This window comes from Perognathus longimembris, chromosome 1 (assembly GCF_023159225.1).
Source record: "Perognathus longimembris pacificus isolate PPM17 chromosome 1, ASM2315922v1, whole genome shotgun sequence".
Lineage (NCBI taxonomy): Eukaryota > Metazoa > Chordata > Mammalia > Rodentia > Heteromyidae > Perognathus > Perognathus longimembris.
The window spans coordinates 151,337,448-151,351,380 of NC_063161.1; the positions used below are offsets into that span (position 1 = coordinate 151,337,448).

The 13,933-nt window shown below is 52.1% G+C and overlaps 1 protein-coding gene across 14 annotated transcripts in view; it reads left to right on the forward strand.

Moving 5' to 3' along the window:
• Window positions 1-13,933, forward strand: part of LOC125348051 (DAB2 interacting protein) — a 168,070-nt gene that overhangs the window by 129,133 nt on the left and 25,004 nt on the right. For 2 of the 14 annotated variants that reach the window (XM_048341031.1, XM_048341039.1), the window contains exon 2: window positions 3,299-3,400. The exons of 11 other annotated variants lie outside the window; for them this stretch is intronic. In XM_048341031.1, the coding sequence (XP_048196988.1) occupies window positions 3,299-3,400 (102 nt within the window). Of the gene's footprint in view, window positions 1-3,298; window positions 3,401-3,884; window positions 5,026-13,933 lie in introns of those variants that run through there. One more of the 14 variants, XM_048341094.1, reaches the window with a different exon arrangement.

The window sequence follows — 13,933 nt, forward strand, 5'->3', positions numbered from 1 at the left end:
TTCACTTAGCCAGGGGAACTTCTGGGCTGGGAAGGTGGGCAAGCTTGCCAAGCCAAGAGTACCCCACGTCCTACATTCTTAGCCTGGTGCCCCTTGCCCAGGCAAGGACAGAGGTGAAGCTGCCGGCTGCCCTGACGCCCTCCGTCCTTGCCTGCCACTGCCTTTCCCAGACAGATTTAATAATCCGAGTCTGTGTCTTGCAGTTAGTATTGTGGGAGAGAAGCTTTACTCCTAAAACTTTTATTGATCCAGACACTAATAAAAAGTAAGGGGCTTTTGGAGCAGATCTTTTTTTTTTTTTTTTACTTTTTCCTGCTTGAGCAAAGAACATCCGAGATCTCTAGCTGGGTGCCAGTGGCTCAGGCCTGTAATCTTAGCTACTCAGGAGGCTGAGATCTGAGGATCGTGACTCAAAGCCAGCATGGGCAGGAAAGTCCGTGAGACTCTTATGTCCAATTAACCACCAGAAAACTGGAAGTGGCTCTGTGGCTCAAGTGCTTGCCTTGAGCTGAAGAGCTCAGGGACAGTGACCAGGCCCAGAGTTCAAATCCCCACGACCAACCAAAACAAAAAACAAAAAACCCCAAAACATTCGAGCTCTAAAATACATTTACTTTCTTCCTCCTCTCAAAGATTTGGGGGAGAGGTGAACACTTCTTTCATACCCCAAGGCCCTAGGGAAAACATAGGGACACAGAACCATGATTCTTGATTTTTTTGGTGTTTTTCTGGGGTTGGTTCCTTGGCTGGGAACGAAATAAAGGCCCTGGTTCTTGTTTTTGCTTATGTGGTTTGTAAATGCTAAGTTTATGCCATGCCAGATTCTCTCTTAGGACACACAAAACAGCCGTAGCCTTTGGCCACACAGAGCTTACCTTGTGGTGGGAGAAACAGAGTGATTCCCGTTGGGTGAAGTTCCCTTGCCTAAAATAGTGCCTGGCACATAGTTTGCACTTATGTTTGCTGGCTGAATGGGCTCTGATGCTATGAAGGAAACAAGCCACATGTTTCCCTGAGGAGTAATGGGGGTGGGGCAGGGCCTGTTGTGGGCCGGGCTGTGGGGAAGGAGGAGTTCCAAGAGATGTCCAGCTATTCAGAGAATGGAGGAGAGCAAAACCTGCCCAGGAAGCAAGTGTGATGTCCCTGAGGAGAAGCAGGTGTGGGGACCTCGGTAGGTGTTGCTGGATAAAGTCAGAGGGAAGGCAGGGCACGCCTGCCAGCTAGTCCTAGGGAATCATCAAAGGTTTACCAAGGGGCTAAATGTGCTTTGTGTTTCTCAAGTCGTCCCCCCCCCCCCAACACACAGTTCCTGGCTGAGTAGATGGGTGCAGTCCAGGGGCAGGAGGGCTGCCAGGGCCCCAGTGGTTTCAGAGCACTGGCAGTAGGGTGTGCTGGTAGATTGGACTCTGAAGGTGAGGGCAGAGGGTGTGATCTTGAGCTAAGAGGCTCCTGGCCCCCTTATAAGACAGGCTCCATGGAAGACTTGTCAGGCCTGAGGACGCATGAGCTGTGGGCCAACATTTAGGAGTCTGAAGCTGAGAGGAGGGGAGGCTGGCGATACAGATTTAGGAGTCCTGAGAACTGGGGGGGAGGGGGCGGTATTTAAAGCCATAGGAGTGGATGAGATCACCAGAGGGGGAAGTGTTTGGCTAGGGAAGATGCCTTCAGAACCAGAGCCCCGAGAATCCCCACACGTGGAGGAGAGGAAGCCTATAAGGCCTGGGTGTTGAAGGGGCGAGCTGGCCCCTGCAGGACGAAGGCCTTTGGTGACCTGAAGCAGGACCAGTGGGGTCGGAATAAACACCATGATTAGGAAAGGCGGTGTGTGTGTGGGGGGGGGTGGGCAGCAGCGGGAGGGAGGGCAGGGCAGTCAGAAGCTGGGGTGGTGGGGTGGGGAGGCCAAGTGAGGGTCTTTAATGTTCCCTGTCAGTGATCTTTGGTGACCGTGGCTTACCCTGTAGATATTAACCTTAGACCTACATTAAAATTCTCTTATCAGAATCCTCAAAGATGGCTGGTTCAAGGACACATGATCTCCCCCCCCCCCCCCCCCCCCCCGCCATAATTGGCCCACTAATTGCTTTGTGTATACCTCACTCTTTTGTACTCATACTGAGGCTGCTGACTGTCTTGTTCCTCCTATCACCTTTTATCCCCTGTCCTTGCCCAATCTCTCCCTCTCTGGGCCCTAGGCCCCTAATCATAGCACTTCATCTACGCCAAGAATCTTTATCTTAGAGCACCAGGTCGACTTTACACACTGATGGCCCTTCTCTGGCAGGTCTCTTTGTGTGCTTCTAGAGGTGTTTGGAGTCTTTCATAGACTATTTTGGAGGTGGCTAGGACCTTTACCTCCCCCAGCATGGCTGGTTCTTGAGAGTGTGAGTGTGTGTTTAATTTGCTCTGCAGGGCTGGGGACGGCCTAAAGTCTGATGGATCCCTGGTGTGTTATCACTGATTGTTGAATGACTGTTGAATGATTTTGAGTCTTCAGGGTTCCTGGTTTGTTTATAAAGTGCTTTTTCTGCATCTGTTTAACCAATGTTTTTTCATGTGCAAAAGACACTGTGTGACTTCATTTTATATATGAGGAAACTGAGGCTCAGGAAAGTGAAAGGACTTATCATTTGCTGCAGTTGCTAGGAAACACAGAGCGTGCACACTCCCCAAACCACATCTCCCCTTACTTCTTTAAGTTAAGGCACAGGAATTGCAATTGTGTGGCCTGCCAGGGCTTACCTGACACTCCCCCTGCCTCTGACCACTCTGGTGTTTTAACACCCCTTCTGTACATAGACACCAAATGCAATGCCTCTGGCTCCAAGAGGATGAGCCAAGGTAGGCCTTGAACCTTGTCAGACCTTGGAGTGCTTCAGGGACTGCTGTTTGTGCTGCAGCTGTGGAGGCTTGTATTTTTGTGGTTGATGTAGCACTCCTGGGCAAAGCTAGCTGCCTTGGGCCACATGCCATGGGAGACACTCAGAGTAGGAGACAGACCCAAAGGAGGCCCAGGGTAGGGGCCTCCACCTGGGGAGGAAAGGCCTTCTGCGGCCTTCTGGCAGGCTTACGAGGCTTTGGATCTCCTTCCCTCTTGCCCCACAGACCTTCATGAGTCGGGGCAGGGCACCGAGGCAGGCTTCAAAGGATTTGGCCACAGGTTTTGTCTCCTGGGAACGCGTGGCCATCTGGGAGGTAGCACAGAGTGGTCCTGTCAGAAAATCCCTGAGGGTTCTTTCCCAGAGAAAAAATGTGACCTGTCATGTGGCATTCTTTCTCTCTTCTCTCTTTTTCTTCCCAGCACACCCTGGGCCAGGGCCTTCCATCTAGCCTGGAAACTGCCTTTTGCCAAGTGCTCGCTCAGAGCCAGGCTTTGTTCTGTAGCTTGCCAGCAATCCAGGATGTAAGTACTATGAGGAAGTAGCCCATTTCACAGAGAAGGAACTAGGGAGGCCCGAGCCACTCGTCTGAGACCACACCAGTGGCATGCAGCAAAGCCCAGATTCAAACTCATAGTCTGGCTTCAGGACTACATATCCTCAAGCTCATTTGACTTCCTTGCTCTATGAAAACACAGTGAGGGTGATCAATCCTTGACTGGCGGGTCTGACTTGTAACTCTTCTACAGCACCCACTGAGTCCACTGGCTCCAGGGCCAGAAAGGCCCATTCTTCCTGTCCTACTTCTTGGCCCTCATACTAAAGCCAGTCAAGTCTCTACTCTTCCCTTCTCCAATGCCTGCCCTCCAGTCCTGTGGACTGGCTCCTTAGGCGCAGCCATGGGTTTGGAAGGACTCTTTCCTTCACCTGCTGCCCAGAGGGGCCTGGATATGAAGTGCCCCTACTCCCGCAAGTGGAAGATATGCCTTTTTTTCTTTCCTCCTCCTTCCTTTACCTTCTCGTGACATTTGTGTCTCATTTCCTGCTGTCACAAATCATGTTTCCCAGTTTTCTCATCTGGAAGATGGAGAAAATGGCAGAATGGACTCACAGGGTTTGGAGGCTCAGCCTGAAAGCCCAGCACTTGGGAAGCGTAACAAATGATCTTCCTGCCTTCTTTTCTCTTTGGAGAAAGATTCTGGAGCAGATGGGGGCACATGGACCTAGGTCAGACCTGTTAAGAGAGGGAGGGCATGGTCTCCTGGGAGGAACAGGGGAGAAAGGCCCATCTTAGCTGACTTTGAGGGTGGAATCTGAGCAAAGCCTTCTGCTGATGTCAGCTTGCCCCTCTGGAAGATTGGGGTGGGGGTGGCACTGCTTGACTGAGCACTTGTGAGGAATGAAAGAGACAAGTGCTAGAGGTGCTAAACACTGTGCCTGATCCACAGTGAGTGTTTTTTAATGGTCAGTTTGACTCTCTATTTGTGGGGGAGAGGGCACTGAGGTTTGAACTCAGGGCCTCCTTGATTATTCAGCTGGCATTCTTATCACTTGACCCACACCTCCAACCCTGTGTTTTGCTGATGAATTGGAGATGTTGTTTCCTGCATTTTTCCTGTCCCGCTGACATCAAGCTGTGGATTCCCTTCTGAGTGGCGAGGATTGCAAGTGTGAGCTGTGGCACTGAGTTCCCACTCTACTCTTGAGAGTTAGTTTTGTCTTTTGTTTGTTTTTCTTCTGGTGTTCTTTGGGACCCTTGAGTGAAAGAAAGTTGGATTTTTACCCTTGTTCATTGTACCTGAAAGCTCCTTTTTGGAGTTCAAGACATCTAACTTGATCATACTCACGACTCTTGAGGTGTTATTTTGTTTTCCTGCTTCCTGTAAGGAATAGAGTGATCTGTACCTTTAAGTTCTCTCGGCAGGCCCAAGCGGGACACTGGCCCTTTAAAAGCACATTGCCGAGTTGGAACATGGCCTTTGTTTAACTAACCATGATTGGTCCCAGCGGACAGGGCCGGACAGGGCTGGAATGCTTGTGTCTAGGATCAGAGTGGGGCCGGACCGGCTTGGGCTGATGAGAAAGAGCCAGCTGTTAGGCCACTGGCCTGGCCTCACTGTCCCCAGCCTGATGCCTGTGCTGAGGGACGGTAAGTTGTCTGAGTGGAGGTAGGAATGAGGGAGGCTGGGAAAGAGCGAGGCTGCCAGCCTCAGGGCTACTGAGTGGGCCATGCGTACAGAGTAGTTGTCACAGGTGTCCGGGCTGGGGAGACACTCAGAAGTTTGCAAGTGATGGTGACTCTGCCCAGCTAGCCACCATCAGCACAGGACGTGGGTTTGCCAGAAGTGGGAATCAAAAGGAGTGCTGCTGCTGATTCCTGTTCTAGAATCACTGCTGCTTTCCCCAGTGGGGCCCCAGGCACCTTGCTGAAAAATGTCAGTAACTCCTTGGAGTTTTCAAAGCTAAGGAGCTTGGCCTTTGCTCTGCGCCATGCAGTCTTGGTTGGGTGGGGCTGCACAGGGCTTTGGGGGTGCTGCCATCTCCGCCCAAGAGTCCCAGTGGACTTTGTCTCACTTTCTCTCCCTTGCAGATCTGCTCCCCAATCCATCCATCCCAGGCCTGTTGGGTGGGCTGGAGCTGACATGTGGGCCTGACACCTGTTGTGACTCCAGCTGAGATGTTTGGCACAGTTGACAGAGCCAGGTTACTGTGGTAGGGGAGCCTTCACAAGGAAGCACCCCACAGCTGGAAAGTCAGAGGAGAACTTTGGCTTATTTCAGCCAAGTCTCTAACCACCCTTACTCATTACTGCTGGGGGCTGGTAAACTGCCCACCAGAAATGTTCCCTCCACTCCTCACCACGAGGTGACAGAGCAGGACTTGCAACCCAGTGTTCCTGTGTTAAGTTGAACGTTGGCACATTTTATCAGTGGAGTGGAGTTTGAGTGCAAATATGAAGCGTTCATAAAGAAGAGTTTGGAGTGGCGCCTAGGGTCTCTCTCTTGTCCTACCCTGCTGAAGCTAGCCGGTAACTCCGAGCCTCACTTCCTTGTGGTGATTTGTTTTGTTTTGAGATCTCACTATGAAACCCAGACTGGCCTGAAATCTGCAATCCTCTGGCCTCAGCCTCCCAAGTGCTAGGATTACTGGGGTCCCATTATGCCTGATGGGTGGTGGTCTGTACATCAGGGCACAAATGGAGAGGGGGCTTGGGTGGTGAGCACAGGCAGCCAGCAGAGCCCGTAGGACAGGCTTGGGACATGCCTTAGGAGCTAGACTTTACATGATACCAAGGATTGCCCACCATCTTTTGCAAGGCCTTGTGACAAATGGCAAATAATACTAGCATAGTCTCGGGTCAGCCATTGGGGAATGTGAGTAACCAGAGGGCTGAAGGCTGTCTCCACGCCTCAGTTCCCTTAACAGTGGTTACTGCTGCATAGGAACTAGAGGTTTGGGGCTCACAAAAATGTGGAGCCACTGGTCATGTAGGCTAGCAGAAGTATGTAGGAGCACCCCTTCCCTTCCTGTGTTCTTGGTTTTGTTGTGTGTGTGTGTATTTTTTCTTTTTTTGGCCATTGTTTTTCTGTGTTTTTTTGCCCTTACCAGTGGCCTAGAAGGCCCTGGAGCCCCAGCAACTGCCCGCCCTCGCTCTCCTGTGCCTCCCGCTGGTCACCGTATGAGGGACAGACATTTCTTTTGCCTGGCAATCCTCAGTTACTACATAGCCCTGCCTAGGAGGGGCGCAGGTGTTAGCCTGCTCTGCAGGAGGGGCCCTGTGCTCCCTTGGCTCATACTTTCCCCTTGTGGTTTTTTGGGTTTTTTTTGGGGGAAATGTTTTTATTGTCTTTAAGTAATTACGCGAAGGAGTTGCCATTCAACAGAGCAGTTTTTGAAGACAGTGCGTCTTGACCAATGTCACCCCTTTCAACGTTCTCACTCATCCCTCCCGACCCACCCCTGCTCTTCCTTCTTAAAAGTTTGTAGGGTATTGAATTTTCTTTGCCATTTAACAAAGCACTGTATGTATACAGTGCATCTTCATCTGTGTTACTACCTTCCACTTTTTCATCCCCCCATGACCCATCCTTTCCCTTACTTTTCTTATTTTTGTGGTGTATGCAGTGAATTATTCACTGCATACTTTCTTCCTTCCCGACTTCATTCATCTACCCCTCTCCCCTTGGCCCCTACCACCCTGCTTGCAGGTACTCATTTCCTAGTACTTATTTTGTTGGGCTTTGACTTAGTCTTTTTAAAGAATTATACTATTTGAGTTCTCCACAGAGCCTGTTGTACTTCATTCACTCGTAACTGCTTGTGTTTTTGATGCCCCTGTGTTTCTGTGTCAGGCTGCTAAGGAGGAGGGGGCCCTGTGGCCACAAAGTGCCTCCACACCCATCGGTGCAGCAGTTGGAGAGGTACCCCACCCCACCCCACCTGAGGACATGCATTGTGCCAGAGCTTATTCTCAGCTGAGCCCCTCCTTAAATGGGGTTCTTGAGGGCCCTTCCCCAAATGGCCTGGCCTTCATTTAGCACCTGCTCTTGATGGAGGAATGGAGCAGGTGAGGATGTCTGGTGTGAGTTGGCCAAGAAGCTTTTTGAGAGCCCAGCTGCGGGGACCGGACAGGCAGGAGGATCCACTGGTTGGGGGAGAGAGAGGCCTCCTGCCTGAAGCTGCCACAAGTGGGGGAGAAGCCAGGAGCATCACCCATGCGTGAGGGGAATGGCTTGCGCAGGGCGTGGAAGCCAGCAAGGGGTGTGTAGGGGCTTTGTATCAAGGCATTTCATGTCAGGTGACCCCCACACAACAGATGTGTGGCTGTCATTCGCGTCCTACAGATGAGAAAACAGAGTTAATCTAACCAAAGTCACAGAGCTTAGTTTTCGTGTATTTTTAAAAGGAAGCCTCTCCACATAGAACCAGGGATCAAAGAATATAGTGCCAAAAATGGTTGACAAGTGGCTCATCCTTGGTTGAGCAGAAACCTGGTCCTCTGGGGTTAGGGAAGAGGCTCGTCCTCAGGCTGCCCATCACTAATGTGAACAGCATGGCCCTGGGAAACAGCTGGCCCTGGCTCTTGTGGAGATAAGATGGGAGAAGATGCTGCATGCGTGCAGAGGGCCAGCACAGGCCACAGAAGGCTTCTGGAGGTGGAGGGCTGGGAAGAATTAGAGGAGGTGGGGGGAGAGGGGGAACTGCCTCCTGGGGAGTGGGAGCATTGGCATTTTAGCTCATTTCTTATTTCATCATCATTCCCCGCCTGGGTTCTTCTTCAAGGCTGGCTGCTCTTGGGGGTGATTACGGTCCCAGGTGGGGCTGGGGAGGCAGTCTGAAACCAGCCGCAGGCCCAGTGGAATGACCTGTTGGACCAGGCGAGTGCCTGAGTGTGTCCTGGACCCCGACTCTCCGAGCTTGCCTGCAGGGAGGGAACACTGGAACATCTAGACAAGCCACGGCGGGGAAGCCTGAGCCGTGTGGCCAGTGGAGGGGACTGTAGTTGAGGCTGGGGTCAGAACTCTGAGTGCTTTTCTGGGTAGGTGGGCTCCTTCCCCTGGGACAACTAAGACAGGGCCTAGGGGTGTCTCACTCCCTGGAATTTCTCCTGGGGCTCAGGGAGGGGTTAACGCTGTCAGCAGGAGGGGCCTCTGGCCAACAGCTTACTTTCCATTTGCCGGAATCTCATCCCATTCTATGAGTGCTCTTGGATTCTCTTCTCTTAAAATTCAGGACACTTCACGGTTCTACCGAGGTTTATGAATGTTTAAAAACTGCTTTGCGGTCCCCAAAGTAATTTGACAAGTCTGACAGCTATTGATTAAAAACCCGAAATTATTCAGGCTGCAGGATGACTTGGGGGATTAGATAGAAAGTTTTTTTTTTTGTTTCTTCTTTCTGTGCCCCCCTAAAAAGGAAATGAGATGTGGAAAGGTAAATGTGATCCCAGATGTCTTTTGCAAACTCCATTAGGCCCGCCGGATTATACTGACACGGGTAGGATGGGGGTCTGGCTGGGGTGCTGAATGCTGCCTCTCCTGCCTGTTCAGGCACCAAAGTATTAGCATACCTCACACTCGTGTTGCCCCAAGCCTGCAGCCCAGGGTCAGCAGCAGATGGCAGTGAGTTATTGCCTGCGCATGTATGTTTGTTATAGAGATTGACTGGGGCTTGATGGTTCTCTGAAGGACTTCAGCAGGTGACCAAACAGCAGCCAAGCAACAGTGGGGAACATGTTCAGAGTTTAGGGAAAGGAAGGGGATGGGAACGGACAGGAGCTCAGGACCTCCTGGCCAGCCTCTCCCCACTTTCCCGTGGGTGAGGGGCATAGATAGACAGCGTCTTGCTGGACACTAAGCCTGGAGGCTTGAGACACAGGAGCTAAGACTCTCCAACAGATGTTGGCCAAAGAGGTCCCAGTTTTCACTCTGTGCTATGTGATCCATCAGGCCACTCCCTCTAGGTCTCAAGTTTCCACTTCAGCAAAGTAGATATGTCCTCTATCTTCTCTATCGACCCCTTTATATTCACTTGGGTGGGGGCTAGGGGCAGTAGTGCCCCTGAGTCAGACTCATTGAGCCTAGTTTGAGCTCTCGCTCTTCCGTCTGCTAGTGTGATGCCACCTTCAGTGCCAGATTGTTGGGAAGTGATGTTTGTACTTGTCACATAGCTTGTCACATAGCTGGCCATGCAATAGGTGCTTAGGTCCAGGCTGCCACAGTGTCGTTCATTTGGTCATCTCTGACACAACTGGTGCCAGGCCTCGGGCTGCATTTTCTGTCAGGCCCTGAGCCTCCCTGCTCCCTGTTGTTTTGGTTGTCAGGGTGTGGCTCTCCTTCACTCTTGGTCCGTATGTGCATGCCATCACATTGGTTCCTGGTGACTGTGCTTGGACGGTGCCTCCGGGCCTGTCATAGCAGGAAGCTTCCCAAGCTGAGCAGCCAGCCTTCCTGCCTTTTTAGGACAGGCTCAGTCTTCCTAAGGCCCTGACGGCTGCATTCTTCCTCCACTGCCCCGGCTGGGTCAGGAGTCAGCACTGGGCCTTCTTAGGAGCTGGTTCCCAGGCCAGCAGGACAAGCCTGAATTGGGGAGATGGCTGTGCTGGATGATCCCAGTGGGGCCTGGCCCTTTTACGTTCTGCTGCTGGATTCCCAGCAGGTCAGTGCCCTCATCCTGACATGTTCCAGGACTGTGTCCCGCTGAGATCTCCTTCCGCCGTGGGCAGAGAGTTCCAGCACTGCTGCTTGGGCCTGCCTGCTGCATAGGCAGGAGCCTGGTGAGCGTATCTGGACCTGAGGGGGTTTAGAGAATTTGCTGGTTTCTGACTCCCAAATCAGCAAGTTCACCAACCTTAGCTTGTCCAGGTTTCTCTCTGTTCAGGACCAGGTAATGGCATGGAGGTGTGGTACGCAATAGTAGCAGGCTGAGGGCCTCTTCCCAGTCCCTTTTATTTGACTACAGGGTTTTTGTTTTTTTTTTTTAATTTTAAAAAAAGGAAGATATTTGAGGTTGCTTCTTGTTTTGCGGGCAGTAGAAATAAGGAATTTGAGTGGACAGGGAAAGAACAAGAATAGGCTGGGAAGTCCTTCTCCTGTTTTTCCAGTGTCGGCCATAACCCATCCTAGGAACTTAATGGACAGTGTGTCCACTGCTCATTGTTTCTCACAGCTGTGCCTGAGCTCTCAAGCCACCAGTGTGTTGCCACGAGGAGAGGGAAAAGAGAGGCCACAGTTAGGGAGTGACCCTTGTCCTCTGGAGCACACTGCCTCAGGCCTCCGGACAGCAGCTCTATGAAGATTGTGTCATTAGCTCACTTCCAGATGGGAAACTTACAGGAATCAGAGTTGTGTGTTTTGTCAGGGAGAGACTGGGTTTGTTCCTGCCACTGCTTACCCTGGGCCCTCGGTCTTTGCATTTCTGTAGTGTGCCCTCATATGCAGTGTGTGTGTATGTGTGTGTGTGTGCGTGTGCCTGTAGGAATGCTCGAGGATGTGTGTACACAGCACACGTACTCCAAGGGCTCACCTCTGCTACCTGTTCTGCCCCACCCTGTTGTCATAGCTGCCCCCAGCAATGCAAGTATCTTAACAGGCTCTCCCAGCTTCTGCTTCATATACTTGAAGCAACAGGACACCCACTCTCTCTAAAACAAAATGAGCCTGGCCCTTCCGAGAGCTGCTAGAAGGACTCTGACTGAGCTGGAATTGGTCTGTTCTGGTCTCTGGTCTCTGCCTTCAGGCAGCTAGCTCCTTTCTTCCTCTGAGATTCATGAACCTCTTATTTCCAGGGGAGGCATTCTTACTCTCAACTCTTCTCTTTTCACTCTTTCTTTGCCAGTCCTGGGCCTTGGACTCAGGGTCTGAGCACTGTCCCTGGCTTCTTTTTTGCTCAAGGCTAGCACTCTGCCACTTGAACCACAGCGCCACTTCTGGCCGTTTTCTACATATGTGGTGCTGAGGAATTGAACCCAGGGCTTCATGTATACGAGGCAAGCACTCTTGCCACTAGGCCATATTCTCAGCCCTCTCAACTCTTCTCCCCTGCAGTTTAAAGCATGTTTCCTTTTCTTCCTTTTTTTTCCTTTTGATTGGAGACTGGGACTTGAACATTGTATCTGACGCTTTCACTGTGGGCTGGCTGGTGTTCTGGCTCCTATCCCTGCACATTCTATCCCTTTAAGAAGAGCTTTTTAATTGTAACAAGTTTTGGTTTGGATTTTTTATTCCCTTTTTCCTTGAAATAGTGGAGAGTTTGCTGAGCTCTGTCTCTAACCTTTTAGGAGGAAAAAAAAAAAGGATCTGAGTTGAAAACCAGCTCGCTGGCTGGCTGGAAGGCTATCAGATAAGGCTGTGCTGCTGGGACAATGTCCTGTTGTTCTTGCTGCCCCACCCTCACAATAAACTGCTGTGGGGGCTGGCTCTGGCTCCCAGCAGCAGCTCCCCCTTGCCTGCGCCCAGCAGGCAGCCTGACTCCCCTCCCTGCCCCCACTGTGCAGCGCTTGAAAGATTCAGCCCTGGCCCCCCACAGAGTGAAATCCCATGCAGTCACTTGCTCCCACGAGATCTTGGGCAGGTACACTTCACCTTTCTGGCTTACAGAATGTCAGTCTGGACATGATGAGAATTAAAGTGAGGGGACAGGTAGGCATTGCAGTATGGAGTAGGACAGGTGGCATGGGCGTAAGTTGTTGGGAAAGACCAGGGACAGCATCATGGGGGCCCCAGGTTGGACCTTGAGATAGAAGGATTTGGTTAGGCAGGGAGATGAGAGGAAAGAGGCTGAAGAAAAAGCCTACACCAAATCCCCCAGAGGGCAGAGTTTGTGTTTAGATCCCGGAAGGGTACTGTGTGAGGGTCTTTTACAAAGCGCTTGAGGCCTCTGGGACTCAGTTATCTTACAAGCGGGGAGGGGGCAGAAGGGGAGTGGAGCGAGGCTGTGGGGGGATAAAAGGACACATCTGTTGGGAGGTTGCTGCTGTGGTCTAGACTGGGAAGTCAGCAGATCACCCCTTCTCTTGAATGACCTGGGAACCCGTGCCCAGGAGGCTCAAGCTTCCCTGCTGAAGAGGGCCTCAGGTCCCTGGAGGGTGGACTGTCACAGGGCCTAGAGAACCTACCACAGGGGGGACTGGAGAAGATCATGGAGAGGGCTGGAGCCTTGGGGGAACACGGTGCTATCACAGAAGCTAAGTCCCCCAAGGTCCTCCTTTTTATGGAGATTCTGGGATGAACTTTGAGGTGCTGCTTTTGGGAACTGGCCTGGAACAGGAAGTGCCCTAATAACCCCTCTCCAGTGTTCTTTCTCCCCAGAAACAGCTATGTTTACAAAACCTGGGCTCAGGGAGGTCTGTCCAGTCCCAGCCCACCTCCCCTCCGGGCATTGCTAGCTCTGGCTGTGGGAGTACTGGGACTTGGGACTTTGATCCCCAAACGTCGTCGAGGCTCCAAAACTGAAAGTTAAGCCAGGCCCAGCTTACTTACGGAGTCTCCTGCTTGGGAAGGGGGACAACTGACCAACTTTCTTGGCACAGGCTGGTAAAAGAGCGTTATTGGCTGCCCTGGGAGTCTAGGAAGGCTTCAGAAAAGATAAGGCACTGATGCTGGGTGCTGACTGCCCCTCCTTGAGCCCAGACTCTGTTAGTGTAGTTATTTCCTGGGAGAAAGGCAGAGCAGACCTGAAGATGGGCTATCAGGGCACTTCCTGCTCAAGCCAACATGGGAGCTTGTTGTGTGTCAAGGCCAGGAGAGGGGGTGGCTGGCAGAGAATCCAGGTTGAGCAGGAAGGAACTACAGGTCCTACCACCAGCTAGTGCTCAGTCACCTGGAGTTCCCCCATCTTCCATCCAGTGAGCTCAGGCTGCTGGGCTGATGCAGTTTCTGCCCCACCCTCTGCTCCAGTCTCTTCCTCCAGCAGCCCTGGGGAAGTAGGAGAGTCAAGGCTGCCCAGCTTTGATAGCCAGTTGGGCTGGGGCAGTCCAGGATGTCTAAGGGCCCTGAGCTTCCCTTGGCCCCCTTCTCTGTTGCCTGGGACCTCCCCACCAAGGTGTGGCCAGCTTGTTTGTGGGACAGCAGGGTAAAGTTTGAAGGTGGGAGCTTTCTGCAGCCACAGGCTTTGAGTCCTGGGTTTGGGAGTCTGGCTTGCAACTACTGGGCTCCTAGGACTCCAGGGCTTAGGACCGTTTGGGGCCTTTGGGTCTTTCTAGACATGGCCAGGGCACTTCTGAAGCAGCTGCCCATTTCTCTCCCAGGCCTTGAAGCAGGAGGTGGCCCCAGCTTACCGGCTGTACCCCTTGTACTTCTAGGCCGGTATCTGCCCTAACTCCTAGGATCCAAATGGCAGAGTTTCCCAGGCTGAGCCAGAAAGCAGCCTATTCTGGCTGGCTACAGACTGTAAGTCTGACTGCCAGGCCTAAGGGGCTGTAGGTTTCTGCTTTTCGTAGAGGAGGTAACTTCTTGAACACCCAAGGCAGGGTGTCTTCTCCATTGCTGTATGCAACCCCAGCTAGCAGGAAGGTAGGCTGCCTTGCCCCAGCCCCAGGTTGGATCTTAGCCAAGAAA